Source organism: Cariama cristata, unplaced genomic scaffold (assembly GCF_000690535.1).
Source record: "Cariama cristata isolate BGI_N322 unplaced genomic scaffold, ASM69053v1 scaffold360, whole genome shotgun sequence".
NCBI classification, from domain to species: domain Eukaryota; kingdom Metazoa; phylum Chordata; class Aves; order Cariamiformes; family Cariamidae; genus Cariama; species Cariama cristata.
The window spans coordinates 1-17,388 of NW_009596118.1; the positions used below are offsets into that span (position 1 = coordinate 1).

The 17,388-nt window shown below is 36.3% G+C and overlaps 1 protein-coding gene across 1 annotated transcript in view; it reads left to right on the forward strand.

The window, feature by feature from the left end:
* Positions 1-445: 445 nt before the first annotated feature.
* LOC104164965 (calcium-activated potassium channel subunit alpha-1-like) overlaps positions 446-17,388 on the forward strand; it is a 96,990-nt gene continuing 80,047 nt past the window's right edge. Inside the window, exon 1 of the mRNA XM_009704459.1 lies at positions 446-614. Within this exon, the coding sequence (XP_009702761.1) occupies positions 446-614 (169 nt within the window). The remainder of the gene's footprint in view (positions 615-17,388) is intronic.

A 17,388-nucleotide genomic window follows, 5' to 3' on the forward strand; every position in this document is an offset into this window, starting at 1 on the left:
AAAAAGTCATTGATTTTTACAGGAAGCAGGATAGGCCAAAAATATCTAATGGATTAGCAACTTCAGATGTTTCTTTTCATTTTAGCTCAATAGTATTAATTGTGCCAAGGGAAAAATATATTCTTAGGATTCTCTGCTTTTACTATGTTCTTTTTTGATCCAAACACTTGACTGTAAGTAGTAATTCTTCCCCATGTCTGCGGTCACCCTATAAGACTGAACAGAAATAAAGAGCAATTTATCTTTTGCCCTGCTTTTAATGTACAGCCAAAGTGTTATCAATAATCTCATTGCATTTTTTTTTCCTGGGTCAAGACTGTTAACGTAAACTAAGGCCTGTATTAAATCCCTTAAATTACCTTCCAGCTGCCTTGTTATATATATAACCTTGCCATTAACCTGCTGCTCTTCCTCTCCTCCCATCCAACACATGGTTATAGCCAAGATGTCCATCTACAAGAGAATGAAACTGGCATGTTGTTTTGATTGCGGACGCTCTGAGCGTGACTGCTCTTGCATGTCAGGCAGTGTACATAGTAACATGGACACCCTTGAGAGAGCCTTCCCACTTTCTTCTGTCTCTGTTAATGATTGCTCCACCAGTTTACGTGCCTGTAAGTTTTAACACCAACACATGCTGTTCCATGTCTGTTGTGTCTGTGGTATCATCCCCGTCTTGTGTCGTACATTGTAGTTCTGTGAGTTTTACTGGGCTGATGCTTTTTTAAAAAGTCAAACCCAAATTTTAATACATCTCTGTATTTATATTTCTGTTTTAATTTATTTTTAATACAAAAAATGTAATTCATTGTTTTGCTTTGTGTGCTCTTTATGAAGCATGCTCTTGCAATAGCATGCAGGACCTTAGTAGTGCAGTTTGGTGACATCTTTTTTATTTAACTCACACAATATAAATTATCATTAATTAAACAGTAAGTGCTTCAGTGGAGGAACAGGTCTGTCTATAAATCTATGACTGGTGCTAAGTGGACAGCTTTAATAGTGCTGATGCTAGAGCAGCATACAATAGGCGGTGGATAAATATACAAGATACAACTTAGTGGCTAACCGTAGTAGCTGGTATTCTATATTGTATTCTATATTGGTACCATTATCTTTAGTTTTGTATGTATCTCTTCATTCTCAATAAGGCAGGACCTTCCGTCTAATACTGAAACATCAGAAATATTAGTAAAAATGGTTGTATTTTTTGTAGTGCCTTTTTAGGAGGCCTAGCCCAATGCAGACTTTTTGAAATTAACTGTAGACTCTGTCCCATAGGACAGTACCATTCTGGAATATGCCCCAAAAGCTCTTTTGAAAGATTGGAATTGAGAGGGAGAACACAGAGAAGTTAGAACAATTCTGCATAGCCATTAATTCTTTGGGCAAATGGTAGGGATTCCAAAGCTTGCTTTATCAGTGTGATGTCAACAATTGAGGAAGAATGTTAAATAAAATGGTGATTTTTTTTTTTTTTTGGGGGGGGGAGGGGGCTGTCATTTTATTATCCTATTTAGACATTCATAACATTCAAAACTATATCTTGGGACAGGAACTGATTTCCATTCCCTACCCAAATGGCAAAGAAAAACTATAAAATTATTCAGACACATCTATGAGGAGTATTAGGGGTTTTGATCAGGAGGCAAGTCCACTTTACATTACAAATCATCACAAATAAAAATGCTTTCCACTACTAAGAGTATAATGTAGTTAGTAGATTATGCATCAGGTTACCTTTTAATACCATATGATTATTGCAGTATAAAGTCCCAAGTGGTGAATGCCTTTGCTTTAACTATTTTGACATTTGAACTATTTTCCCAGACACAAATGTGGAGTATATAAGAATACTATGATTTTTGTTAGCATTTTTTGTCTGAAGACTGCATCAATTAGACTGATTCTAATAGGATTTCTTAGAGATTTTACCAGAAATCTTCTCTCTGTGTATGTTTATAAGCACTCTGAATGTCCTTTTTATCTACTTGGTTGCAACTCATGCATCACCTCAGGGGAGATGGTTCCCAGTTTTAAGTCCTATTCTAAGTTACAGGAGTTTTTATCCTTTTAAGAGACCTTTATCAGAGTAAAACATAGCAAAACATGTTTTGTTAAGAAAAATGAACAAGAAACTTTCCTGGATTGAGAATTACTACAGGCAGTGTTACTTACAGAGCCTATCAGCCTCAGTAACACAGCGCCTGGTGTAGTTTGCATTAATACAGACTAGTACAGAGAGTATATGGTTGGGTCCCGGCACTGGTGTTAACAGCAACCACACCAGGCTAAATGAATATGTCCCCTACAAATGGGTAAAATTTCTGCCACTAGCACTGTTTGACAAGGAAAGAAAAAACGTGATTTGTAGGTTTACCATAGCTTTCAAGTTCACTTAAGGCTCTACAGAGGCAGATAAAGTAAACATTTTTGATTGTGTTGCCTGCTGAGCCCAAAACCTCCACAATAATGGTATTATTTCCACCAAACCCCAATATTTTTGGGAAACACGTTCGATCATAAGTTATATTTTGAATATATATTGACAGCTTGGGAATTTTTAGCATCCTATCTTTAAAGGGCCTTTTCCCTCCTTCATCGCTCCATCAAGTCAAAGGAGATCCCACTCTCCCCTTGTGAGACTAGTCACATTTGACTGTTAATAATAAGTACAAAAATCAATACCAATTAACACTCTTTGCAAAATAGCATAAGCCTTTCTTTTCCAATTAAAATACATATATATACACATGCAACGTTTCACTAGCAGGGCTTCAATAGAAATCAGTGTGTTTTCTTTGCAGTGCACAGGGGTCGTATGATGCCCATCTTGACAGAGCTAGTTAACTCAAAGAATGGCAATGAGAGTCAGCTTTTCATTAAATATGAGCAGATGTGAAATGTAGAGTGTTTGACAATTAGAAATGGCAGCAGCAGGGCCCCAGAATCAAAGTGAGGTCAGATTGGTGGATCAGATTACCTCTCTTACATTCTTTAGTTGTTCTGAAAATCATTTTGAATTAGTGTCAGTGGAGCCATGATGGGTTTTGCCCTTTGTCTTTTATGCTGGGACTGTATTGTTTCCCCAGACACTCATTAAAGGTCATTATACTATTACAGGGCTTGCTTTAGTCGTGGTGCCCCAGTTGGGTTGGTTTCCTTCTACAATTGCTTAATGCATTTCTTTCTTTCTTTCCTCTTTTTTTTTTTTTTTTAACTTTTGGTTATAAAAGCAGACTTTTTTTTCAAGGTAAATAAAATCACAGACCATTGTATAAAACTTCTTGAACCAATGAGTAGCTTTTGTAAGAATTAGTGCTGTTTGTAAGAATCTGATGTCAAGTAGAAGATATCAGTTTGCATATTCAATGATGTACACAGGATTTAGAATACTAATTGTATAATAAGCAGAGAAAATAACACTTGCCATGTATTTTCCACTGTGAATTAGTTTCTCTGTTATTGTGTTGTTGCCTGTACTTCCAGCAAATGAAACTCATATTTTGACTAAATATAATTACATTAAAATAGCTTTTGACTTTATAGGTAGTTGTCTGGAAAAAAAATTGGGTATGATCTTTCTAAACAGAAGGAAATAGAATTTTAAATTGGTTTTGTGTCTACATTTTTTTCAGGTTTAGCTGTTTTGGTAGATAGCTACATGAACAGCAGCCAACTGGTCCAAGCATTTTTTGCACTGGAGACTCAAGTGAATTAGAATGAAGAGAGGCACTTAGCCACTGAAAAACTTGAAAAATACAATGAAATTATGTTACTAATACGTGTGATGTTTCTGCTTAGGTCTGTGCCAAATCTTGGGGAGTGCCATTCAGATTATTAATTGATACAGACAGAATCTTAACCCAAACCATTTAATTTCTGTGTTTCTGTATCACCATATGGCTGTGCTGCTCAGGAACATCAAAAGTTCACCTTCCAAAAGGAAACCTTTTCTAAACCTGTCTCTGTGCCCACTGCCATGGGAATCTAAATTTCTAAGGACATTCTTGGTACTAGGCCTAGGCATATCTAATTCAGCTTGTGAGAAAACATGCTTTGGCATGCCCTGATAGTTCTGAGCAGCTTTATGTGAAGACTTTGACTTTGGTGAATATCAGGGATCTCTGGAGATGAAAGACAAGACTAATTATCACTATATTTTGAATTCAGGGTTCAGCCCAAACTCCTGACCATCTTATGTGGAAAGAAAGACCATGCTAAGACAAGCTGGAAAAAGCTTAGCTTCTGAAAATAACCAAAGCATGTACCTACCTGTGTGTGAAGCTCAATTTAGAACTATGTATTCCATCTGGTCTTCTAGTGCCATCACGTGGTTTATACTGAACAGACAAGTTAGCTGCTGAGTCTCTCTCAAAGGACCTAAAATCACATTCTTCAAGATTAGATGAACATTTTGGGTAGCTTGAATAAGAATGGCTGTTGAACCAAGGTTGGTACACTGTGCTAAAGCTATGTCTGGCAATGTGGTTTAACAGGTTAGGTCAAGGGAAACTCTAGCTTCTTCATTGACCTGTGCTACTTACGGCAATGTAGACTCTGCCTGTATGTCTGTACAACTTAAAAAAAAAAAATTCTATAATGAAAGTTGAAATGACATGTCACTTACTGATTTAACCAGAGAGAAGAATGTATCACACACAGACACACACACACATATCAGGCAATGTATCTAAAACTCATCAGTTGTATAACTATGCTTCAACTTTTCTAAATGAGTTGACTGCTAAGTCCTGGATTCCTAGATTACTGGCTGAAAAGACAGCATAGTCTTTATTTCTCCTAGAATACAAGAGCCGTATCCTCTGCTTTCTACAGAACAAAACTAACCTACTACTTCTCTATTCCAAAAAAAATGCTGAAGTGGCTGAGACAAGAAATACTTGCTTTTATGGATGAGCGAAGGTGCAGGAAGGGCCTGTATGTGTCCTGTCAAAGGACAACTTTCAGTGCTAGAATTTGCCTTTCACCATGTAGCAACGGTGGTTTCTCTTTTACAGGATGCGTATACCACCTTGTGGTGGCTAGAGGCTTTGAAATTCTCAAACCAGCTAGAAATATGAGCCTATTTACATTATATTTATAATACTCTGAATAGGAAAAGGTGGGGTACTACCACTGCTCTCTCCCACTACACACTTTTTCTGAGCTGTGAGAATTCTGTTGTGGCCACAGGAGGAATGGAGACTCATTCATTCTGAAATTCTTACTTTTACGTATGCTGCATAAACACCTTTCTCTTTAATATAACCCACTGATCCCTCTGTGGTCACACTGTCTCCTCTTTGTCCTGCACAAAAAGCACACCTTTAATGTTTTGTGGAAGGAGAAATTGAAGGAGTAAATAAGCGATTGGGTCTGCTTGGAAAGGAGAGACAGATGTTGCCCCTCAGGGATGGCATCATAAGGTCATAAGCAAGTGATTATAATCAGATTGTTATGTTTTTTACAGCTCACTTCTGTGTAATGACCCCAACTCTGTATACTGGAGAATGATATAGCATTACGTGGTGTAGCCTGCTTTTTTTTTCAAATGAGATTAATGAAAATGGGACATTAGAATGAGACATTGCCACATAAATTCCTGTTAATTCAAAGCCACAGAGAATATAAATAATAAGCCTGTGAAACATGCTGTGGGTAATATATTGATTTATGTAAAACTAGTTCCAAATATTGTTTTTTCTTTTAGGGTGACAAATTTTTACTTCCGTTACATTGGTTCCCATGTATTTAGGGTTGTGCTCCTAAGAATTGACCTGGCTATGATGTTTCTTCTAAATATCTCTGCAAGACTGCATGTGACCCCTTTCAAAATACTGAAAATAATGTAGAAATGGACACCTGTGTATATTTTAGTGTTCAATTTTGCAGAGAAAATACTATTTTAGATAACTCAGTTAAGATACAAGTTCAGTGCAACTGGAAAAAAATCAGGCATTACATCTTAATGTAGTCTGTGTTGCTACTGAGTAATGAATAAAACCGACTTACCTTCCTTAGCCACCTTGTCAGAATAAACTACTGTCAAGAAAGCTGCTGTAACCAAAACTGGCCAATGGGGTTTTGAAGCATATAAAACTAGACAATGGAGCAATTGAAAAAGAAAATACCAATGTGGGAGATTCCTGTGCTCTTCTATATAGATTCTTATGGTGTAGCTGCTGACATGAAGTCAATGCTTGTACATGCTAGAGATTTGCTTTATTTGCAACCAGCTCCATAGCCTGTGGTACTGGCAAATCGGAAGCCAGACACCATGAGATTTACTTTTCTGAGAGTGAAAATCTTCTAATTACTCTTCCACTTTCAAGCTTAGTATATATTTCCAATTCTGCCTAACCTACTTTCTTTCCATCTTCTCCTTGTGGCAATTGTTCAAAAATGCATGCAGGTGTTTCAGCTGAAGAAGATAGGATGAATTGCCTCAATATATGCAATCATAGTCTTAACTAGTGTTCAAGAACTGCATGCTGGAACAGTGTTTTCACTGAACCAACCCTTTGATTTGTCTGCATTTCTCACACTCTTGATGTGCAGACCTTCAGATGATCCTGTCCTTGATACAACTGTACGTTTTTCTGCATTGCTAACGTAGAGATAGAAGCAGTAATCAGAATGGGCTAGTATATGCCCTTCTGAGACTCCAAGTATCTATTCCATCATTTTTTTCATGTGTATGAATGCACTGGGAATTTTGTATTTCCTTTTCAAACATTGAATAGACAAAATTAATTACAGAGAATTACAGAGGGAGAAAAAAGTAACATGAAACAATAGGTATTTTACAGTAGGTGACTTCAAGTATGTAGTTTGACTCCAACACTCAGAAAATGAATCCCTTTTATTGATCTATATTTTAATAGAACCTGAGTGCTGCTAAATTATTTAACTTTCTTCTGGAAACAATATGAGCATATAGATGAATACTGAGATGTAGAAATGCAAGAGTATAAGAAACCCAAACCAAACCCCCCAAACCAAGCTGTTGTTTTTCAGATGGTAGAATCGTAAAAGTGAGACAATCTGACTTGTTACTCATGACCAGAAAATATAAATAATGAAGCATGCACCTTTTCAGATGAGTTTTGTGATGCAACATATATCATTAGGCTGATGAGGGGGAACTCTGCCCAATTTGTGATGTCTGTAACAAGGAGATGAACTCATAACCATGGGATGGAGGCACTGCTAAGTTTAGCAGCAAATCTTTTGAAGAACTGGGAAGGTGAGGGAGAGATCAAGAATTCTGCATTTAATTCCTTTAGGCTTTTACATTGAGTAGTGATTCTTACCAGGGTCACAGGGAAGAGACTACAGAGTGGTTTGCTTTGATGGGGACAAGCTAGAAGAGATGCTGTCTGCATCCTGTGGAGTGAATTTAGCAGAGGGTCTTATGCAAGGTGACACGGAAATTATGTTTGTGTTTTTAGTTCCTGAGTGTGGCTGGTTGTCATGAAACTCACCATGACAGTTTCTTACCACCAGGCAGCAGATTCTTCCTGTTACCTCCTTGGTGTGGGACAGATGCTAGCCGGTTAGGTCTCCTTCTCTTCTGTTTCCAAGCTATTTCAAGCGACAGATGCCAGAGCTGGCTTGGTTTCAGCTTGAGCATTTCTGTCATAGCCCTGCCTTGAGCCCAAATTTTGACCTTTACTGTATGAAATAAAGTATTTATGAACAAGCAGTGGCTTGATCCAGAGCAGGCTTAGAGCAAATGTCAAGTGTCAAGTCAGTCTCCTGCCTCCTTATACCACCTGCATGAGGAACCTGGATTAGACCCTCGACTACAGCACTGACTGCCTTAGGCTTTGTGGGTCTGGAGAGATATAAGTTATTAACAAAGAGTTATTAAATTTTTATCAGTTTTATAACACAATGTAAATGTCTTCTATGAATCTACATTGTATTCATTATCATTTAAAACGTTAATTAAGTCAAAGCTGCATTTAATTCACTTCTAAATGTGCCTTTGGGAGGAAGCTTTTAAAAACAGCTGCAGTATTGAGAAGCTCATTGATGCTGGGAAGTTGTTAGTACCACTTTTCAGGATAGGTCCCCCAAGTTAATTGCCATTTTGAATCTTAGCTAATTTGTGTTGATGTTATTGGGCAAGGTCTCAAATTAATGTTGAACCAATAACAGCAGAAAGCTATCAGCTCATGCTAATCACAAAATACACTTTGATGTGTAATTTGTGTTCTTTTCAAATTGCTTCCAAACTAAAATGAACAGTTGATTCATAAAACCTGTACTTCTCATACTCTTGTATTATATTTTTTTTCATTTGATATCCTTATTGGTTGGCTCATTTTATAATTCAAGGAAAAATATGTTCACAGACTTGGAATATTGTCCTTCAGATTGATAGCAAAAGTAGTCCTCTAGTCTAGGTCTTCTACATTTCGTGTGATCTGAAGTTATTGTAATGTATAGAAGGAGGTGCTTATTGAAATATACAATAGACCACAGAATAGTATCAACATATAAAGTAGAATATGCTTTATTATAAACCAACTAGAATAAAAGCCCTCCAAACCAAGTTAAAATGTGCTTGACTTGCATTATGTATAAGTGTTATTGTTTTTGATGCGTTTTAATGTAAAAACAGGAGAAAGAAGGAAAAAATCAAGCACAGTGTTTCCACCATCTGATTATTCTTTTGAAAACCCTAGCGTAATTAATATATGCATACCTTTAATCAGGTAGTCAGTCATATTAGCTATAGTGTGACCACTAATGTACGTACTATGTGATTCATGCTTCTAGAACTGGAGCCAGAGGCAACCAACCTAATGCTTACCTAAGCTAGGAAAGTCCATTGAATTAGAACCAGAGATCTTCAGATTCTATCAGGTTCAGGTTCGGTGGAGGTCCAGCAGAGTGGTCCAGCCCTCAGCCTGGAAGCCAGAAGCAACTTGCAAGACAATTTTTTCTGGGTCATCATATTTTCTACTGAGTACCTAGAACCTTTCCAGTTATTTGTAGATTCCAGGATACATAGCCTCATGAATTTTTAATGTGCTACATGAAAAGAAGAGATTGTTGTCACATAACTCCATATGCGGTTCTTGAAGTGCCACAAAACAAGTACCCATCCTGTATCGTTGCTTTGATTGAGGTTACAGTAGACAAGGGGGAGTTGAACAGATGAGGAAAAGCTTTAATTTATTTTTAAGAAATCATATATATATTTTAGTGTGTAAATTCTTAAATATGTTGCCAATATACTTTAAAATAGGTTAGAGTTCAGTTGTTGTACTTTTACACTTTGAGACTATTCACCAGCTTGTTAGCATTCCTTTTTCTAATACGATACAACTTTCCTTGTGATATTTTACATATTACTGAATGCTATAATGCTGTGATTCACTTATTATCAATGACTTTAGGAAACATACTGTGTGCTACCTCACACACACATGCTTCACTGATACTGATCGGATCTTGTTAGCACAGCACAATTACTCTGAAAAGGAAAGGTGAAAAAAGTGTTATTACTGTGTAAGATGTGGCCAGTGTCATCTGATTAAAAATTCATGTGAACATTTCAGTTGGACTGGAAATTCTACCTAGGCAAATGTGAAACAAAAATGGCACAAGGCAAAGATAGTAATCTTGACTGTGCCCATGACTTACTACATGACTATAGTTCTTTCTCCACCCAGACACTAAGAATATTGTATTCTTAATATATTATATTATATTTTGTGCCAAGAAGTGCTTTGAGATCCTTTCATTTTGAAGTACTCAATGTAAACCTGGGTGTCCTTTTGACGTAGTGATTCCCCTGGAGAGGCCAATTTTCATGTCTTCTGATCTTTGCTGAAGGAGGTCACAGATACATGGAAAGGAAGAAAGTGAAATGGGGTACATGACAGAAAGAGAGAAAGGGAAATTACCAAAACTGCCTTGCTTCTGTCTAATTTAGGGAGATTTTGAAAGGGGATACTGTCTGAGAGGGCACGAATAACTTCTGTTTATCTGCATCAGCAGAGAAGAATCTATTTTTAGATTTCTGGAAAAAAAATAATTAAAAATCATCTGCAGTTTTTAGCTGCTTCTGAACTTCAACTGGAATGCAGACTTTGTTTACTGTGAAGAACTGCTGAAGGAAATCCAAAAAATCATTATAGCGTCTTTGATCTTTGTCACGCAATTTCCTTTGTTCATTCTTGCATAAAGGATTTTGCTTGCACTAAGCTTGTTGCTTGCTCCATTCCTATGTTCCTGACATTATCTTCACTCTCTGAGTTAGTGGTGTTATGTGTTGTTTGACAGTATGGAGAGAGATTTTACATCACCATACCTACGCTATGGAGGAAGACTGGCAACAAGAAACGGAGGTTCTGTTCTTAAGAAAACTCTTGCCAGAATGGACTAGCAGGTGTGCCATCTAGCAAAGTAGATGTTTTTTTCTACAACTAGCCCCTCTTCTATAGTACTTATATGATCCTATATGGGACCTATTCCTTGGACTTTTAGTAAAAATAGAAGTTGTGACATATGGACAACAACGTAGAAGTCAAGATAAACATTTGCTTAGCTGGTAGAGTTTCATCAGCTACAAGAACTAAGATTCTTCTAGGAAAGAATAAAAACAATTACAAGTTTTGAGCCTAAAGTAGAGAAGATGCTTATTTCTGTTCCATGAGTAACATCAGGTAAAATCCCCAGTTGCAAACTAATAACGTTTCATTTCATTAACGGGCATTTGTCCAGTGATTCTTTATTCATGCTTTATCTCTATTAGAATTATTTCTGATCTACCAGTACATGCAAGGACTGTCAGGTTCTCTGTGATCAGTCAATCACAAGATGAGTGGCAGCAAAAAAGTGATACAGTATTTATTTAGAATTGCAGGATGCGAAAATGAATGTAATTCACATAATGAGGCAGCAGAAGGGTGAAAAGAAGTGAGATGTGCTGCTGAATAGAACAGGCTGTACTTTTCTGGCTTCCACTACGTAATGTCCTTTACAACATATGGGAAACATTTCCCAAATTTTCAGATGACATGCTAATATTTCTCACTAGTAATGGAGTTGAACTCATAGCTATTCTTGCATCTTGCCTTATTTTTGACAAGAAATACTGCTTTTTTATTTGGTTCTGAACAAAGCAAATAAGCCTTCCAATGTCAGAGCAAGCAACAAAATAACAAAATTCATTTTACTAACTATTGAACGCTAAGAACTGCTTTTGATATTCCACAGCAAAATATTTATCCTATTGTGTGAGGTTACACATTTTGAGAGTGCTATTACAATTAAATTTTAATTGTTGACAAATGATATTTGATGTAAATTGAGACAGGAAAATGTAACTTTGGTTTCATTTTATGTATGAAAAAATCTGCTGGAAATGAAATCAGTTTTAATTTGATAAAGATCTAAATTTTCCATAGTTCTTAAAAGCTGGATTTTTTAGCACCAAGAATGTGTTCCATAGAAGAATTGTCCAAGGAAAAATGAAAAAAAAAATATATAAAGCATTTAATTGTGTATATTTTGATTGTTTCTAGTCAAGAGTCTCCATGCCCTGGTTAATAAGATACACCTTATTGATTTCTTCATTCAGACAAAGGAGAAAAGATGAGAGAACAGTAGACTTGGGACAAATGTCAGTCTCAGCACAGATTCTGTGGTGATAATCATAACACAAGCATCTGCAGAGACTGGAATCAGTAACATAATCCTAGCTATTTGACAGGATCCTTCCATACAAGGAGGCCAACTTACAGGCATCTTATACTTTTGAGAGTTATATGACTCAGCAAAAGCCTTTGGTTACATTTGGAAGAGAAGTAAATGAACACACAGTATGCAGTGACAGGGAAGACTCAAGCCAAGGATCTGTGATCGCGTAGTCTGGATTTGTCTGATACATCAGTCTGAAATTCTGTAAGAACAGGAACTGACATTCTTTTAACCCATTGGCACCAGATCCTGCTGCATGTTGATTTATGTAGTATGAATTCTGTGTCATATCTGTGCACTTTAATGTGCCATTATTGTATAATTCTGCCATTCTTAGAACTCCCTACACCTAAATTTGCCTCTTTTCAAGCATGAGATTATTTTGATTTGTGTTTCAGATCTGCCTGTAATCACCACCACGTGTTATCTTTTATTATAGTGTGGTTGGTGGAACTTTTTTTCCCCTTTCTTTTCTGAATAATTCCTGAAAATAATATCTCCTACTTGAATGAAAATGCATACTCTGTTTTTGGATTCAGGATTTCTAGTGTTTTCATGTCTAGTAGCTGATCAGCTTTAATGGTCTTTTTGATTGGCTGCTTGAATCTTTGAATGCTGTAGCTCATTCATCCACAGTTTTCCTGATATTTCTCTTGCTAAATAGATAGCTAAGCTCTTGTTTTGCATCTAAAATTGTAGCTTGAGTGAATGCAAGAATTGTATCTTTAGGCTCGTGTATTCAACCTCAATACTCAAGCCCCACATACTCCTCAAGAAATATCCTGAAGTTGTCCCTTGGGTTGCACAGATTTCCTCAGCAGTATCCTTGAATTCTGCCCATAAGGAATATAAAATATGTCAAAATGTGCATTTGTTTTTAATCTGCCTTTAGCATAGGAGTCTTTTGTCTGCCCTCTTCTTTCTCCTAAAGCAGGACAAAATAAAATCCTCAGAGGTAGAGGTCCAAGCAATTCACTTTAGGAAGATTACTTTCTTGACAGCTGTCAGTGTCCCCTGAGCACTGGATTTCTGGATGCTTTCAGTATCTGACTCTCGAAACATCTGGCAGCAACACTATTTCCAAATATATTGACATCCTGTGGCATTTTGTGGTTTATATAGTTACTTTCAGGGTAGTAACTGACCTGTAAACCTTATGAAATCTTATATATCAATTTTCTCTTTGTTGGAGAGAGTTCCTTCTCCTCCAGGTGACTGTGGGCTTTATTGTGAAATTAGTGTGATGATTATAACAGAAATACCAGCAGTCCATTGGTTTCCTGCAGAATTTTCTTTCTTTTTTTTTTTTTTTCTTTTATCAGTCTTCTTTCTTCCTTATCATGCTACCTGCTTTGAAAATGAACATCATCTGTATTTCATTTTATACTCACAGAGTATAAGTGATTTCCCTGGTATAACACTGAGCACATCAAGCTTTCTGCAGGACATAGCTAAGCAACCTGAGCAGCTAGTTCAACACTTTGACAATCCTCTCAAAAATTCTCCATTGCCTTCTTTGCTTTTCTCTTGTTTCAGTGCATTGTGTACTAACAGGGTGCTGCTGTTAGGCTACCTTCGCTTTCTCTGGTAATGTCCATATTCTCATCAGGGTTTGGTTAACGAAAGCAGGAGTAGCACAATGTATTTACCTTTGATAAAATTTGCTTTCTGAAGCTGTTCCTCGTCATGGGTTGTGATCTCTTTGTGTGATCTGCCTGATCCTTGTCACGAACTAAGCAAGCTTGACATCTCTGTGTAGCTTTAGTAACAAAGTGAAAAATAAAAGGACAAAACTTTTTTTTTTTAAAGCTGACTATCAATTTAGTTTGTTAGATTCAAAATTATTTGCTTGCTTTCTCAGTTGTTAGTCTGCATACTTTTATGCCATTATGATTTGTCTTATATGAAGTGAATGTGAGATGGCATGCATTGACCTCTTACAATAATTTTGAATGGCTCAACCCTGACTTCTGCATTTATTTCAGTGTTAATAGTGCAGTATTTTTGAGTATTAGAGAAATAATAGAGGGAATTTATAACAGTAATTTTTTTATTTTATATGGAGGTATTTTGAGCCCATATAGGTTTTATTTGGAAAATATGATCCTTGCTAAATACATCCATCCTTTTGAGTAGTCTTTCTGTTAGAGATCAAAACACTGTTTTAAGTAACATTGTTATTAGTTATCACCACTGGATTTCTTAGCTTGTGCTTTATTTTCCACCCTTATGAAATTGCCGGCCCTTGCTTCCCCGTAGCATTCGATTTCAGCCAAACTACTATATGCTTTGGCAGAGATGTGAGTATTAATTCTTTTTTGGGTTCTTTTGCTGATACAGTCAGAGCTAGACATCACATTTCCATTTCTTTTTTTAAAATAATTGTTACTATTGTGTTGTTGTTTTGTTTTGCCATTGTTTACCTAGAAATTATGTGCTATACTTCCCTAATTTTCCATAGCAATGAATTATATTCCATCTCCATTTTGCTATCGCTATTATTGCTGTTATTTTATAGATTTAATCTTAGTTATTCATATCTTAGTTGTTTTTTATATTAATATATTTACCAGGTGATATTGGTTTTTTGGATACATTTGTTCAGAGAAAAACAGAGCCTTACAAGAATAGAGTATGTTGTAGAACTCACTGAAATAGGGAGCACTTAAAAAGAAATAAATACTGATTTCTTAGTGTCGTCAAGTGTATTTAACTGTATATCTGTAAGTGATAAAATCAGCATTGTACAATAGACTTTGTAATACAACAGGTTCAATCTATTTGATCAATTTGGATGTTTACCCTGTGACTTACAGTACTTTGCATAAAAGAATTGGTTTGTCAACAATTAGCATTCCTTGCTTTTATGAAAGCCGTGCTTCAGGTAATAGACTATTGTTAAACTGCAACCAATGTGCTAAAAGTCTGTCTTCTGGCAATAACGTTTCTATGTGTAAGAACAGCTGAGAAATACTGTTCTGTACTTAGGCATAGATTTGAAGACAGAAAAACAGCACTGGGGCTTGAAACTCCGTGTAACCAGCAGGTGGTGATGCTGGCTTAGAAATAAGTAGTGACTGAAAAGCCTCCAATAACTTTATGTATTGCTTTTGTGAGGAAGCAATTTTATTTAAACAAATAATATTTCTAGGATTTCAGATGGCTTATTTTAATTGTTTAGAAGTGTTTCTGAATAGGTATATACAGTGTAAGCACTTGTATACAAAACCAGAATGTATGTAAACATGCACAGCATTTTATACTTAGTTTACATATGAAAATGATATTATGACCTCACAGGTAACAGTTGTGTGAAGACCTCTATCTTTTATTGCAGCTGAACCTGAAAGACTATTGGGGATCACTGAACCTGATCCTATTAACATTTAATAAATGGAAGTTTTTCCACTAATGTGGATGAAAAGCTGGATAAGAATGATGATAAGAAAGCCAGAGTTAAATGTCAAGATTTCAGTTGTTCTTGTTCAGAGACACAGACACTTCTACACCCTTTGGTACAAGGGTAAAGAGCAGCCAAAAGGGAAAAGAAATTCAATGGTAGCAAAGTTTAAAAAGTAAAAATAATCCAATTTATTGACGGCATATTAACCACCTAGTAAAAAAACCAAACTGAGCAATGTCCTCTAAATTGTGTGTTTCAGAAGACAACTTAGTGGGAAGAAGAGGAAGACTCTAAAAAAAGTGTCTTAGAAGTAAAGAACACAGTCCCCTAGATTTATAAGAAGTTTATGAAAAATCTCTTCCTTGCTCAACAATGCTGTACTGGCAGGGAAGTGCGCACAGGGACCTAGTATGTCATCTTCAGGAAATGTATTAATGAAAACACTTTCATCACAAATTTATTTTTAAACTTGTCATGAACAGGGTAGAGAAAAGGTTATTTCAGTTTAAAATTTCAGGATTTGCAGGTTGGAATTACAGTGGAAATATGTGTTTTTAAGATGTTGAGATAAATTGGCCCTTTGAACTGGAAAACAAAGTCATAATTCTAATTAGATTTTTGCAGGATGAAATGTACACTTCCCAATATTCACAGGAAGGAAACAGTTGAAGCAAGACCTAGCTGAAATTTGTGGAGTCCTTCTCCAAAGAAGTTGGCATGTAACTATCCCTTTCCTATGCACTGAAATAGTCTCTCTTCCTGAGGAACACAATCTATGTGCTAAATACAAGATTTCTAATCCCAAGGAGCAGAGCTATCACCAAGGACTCTTGTGCTTACTTTTTCCCTTAGTTGCTTCTAGGCATTGTATATTTTCCCGCTGAATTTAATGGAGCTGAGGGAGAGTAAACAGTAAAGTGTTCATAGGCACAATGGTGAGTGGCCTTTCAAATTTTTATTTTAATTTTTTTTAATAGGAGCTTATTTTTTGTCCGCATAGAGAACTTCACTTGTTTTAGCAGTGACTGATCAGATTGTGAGTGTATTCAGTCACAAAGAGGAAACTTCCTTTACTTTATAAAACCAGGACAGATTCCTCCTACAGTTTGGCAGAACTACATAACTACACTTTACCCTCACTAGTGCTGCAACTTCTCCCTCTGTGTCCCTTAGAGTTGGTGTCAAAATCCTCTGAGGCAATAGGACAAAGGACAATACGCTTTGGATTGCTATATATTAAGACAAAGATAGTCTATGACAATACACTGAATTTAGAACTATGGGTGTGGAAATACTACAATTTGCTCTGTGTTGCTACTCTTAAAGAATCCCCCAAAGATATGCCTTTTGGCTTTACGTGTCATGCCTTGGGGAACTGTCAAAGGACCACTCGAGGAAATCAGTGTCCCTTAATTGACACAGTATTTTTTTAAGGAAATTAAAAAGAAACATAGAAATAAAAAAGATGTAACAGTTATTTGATGTTAAAGAGATACACTTTCATGTCTAATTAAAAAAAATCAAAACACTGTAATAACAATTTACTCTTATCCCATATGCATGTGATATGTTTTTATGGAATGTATTCCATATGTACTTTCCAAGCAGCAATAGCAACCTGACCATCTTATACCTGGTAGACCTGAAAAATTAGTGATTAACAGCCACATTTTCAGATAATTTGGTCACCTGAGTCTTATCAAGATCTGTAAGTAAGGAGTTCCGTTAAAAGGGAAATGACTGCAAGTGAGCAACCCAAGGCTGTGTAACAGATCAGTGGTAAAACTAAATCCTAGTCAAGAGATTCCCAGTCCTCTGTTTGTAGCCATGGGATCATCAGGCAGTCTATTAAAAAGTTAACATGTGGCTTTGAACAATCCTTTTCTACTTTGCGTCTGCTGGATGTAGCAGCTGGAGCTCTAAAATTGGAGTTCATAGCTGCTTGCGACACAGTAGGACACACAGGGTCTGAACAGCTCTTTTCTAACACACAGGGGTAACGTTTTGCTGTTGTTCCTCCTCAGCATTCAGGTAGCAGAACAGCTTGTCATAATGAAATAACAGAATTAAAAATTTAACTTGGAGAATATTTACACTCATCATACCCAATGAGAGACTTTGAGTTTCCTTATTCTCCAAAGTGCACTCTCAAAAGACAAAGTCAATTCCTTTCACTTTGATGTTTGTCTGAAGAACAGACCCCCATGAGCACAGACCATATTGTGTTTTAAGTTCTACAATTTAGACATATCTCCCTTTCTTCA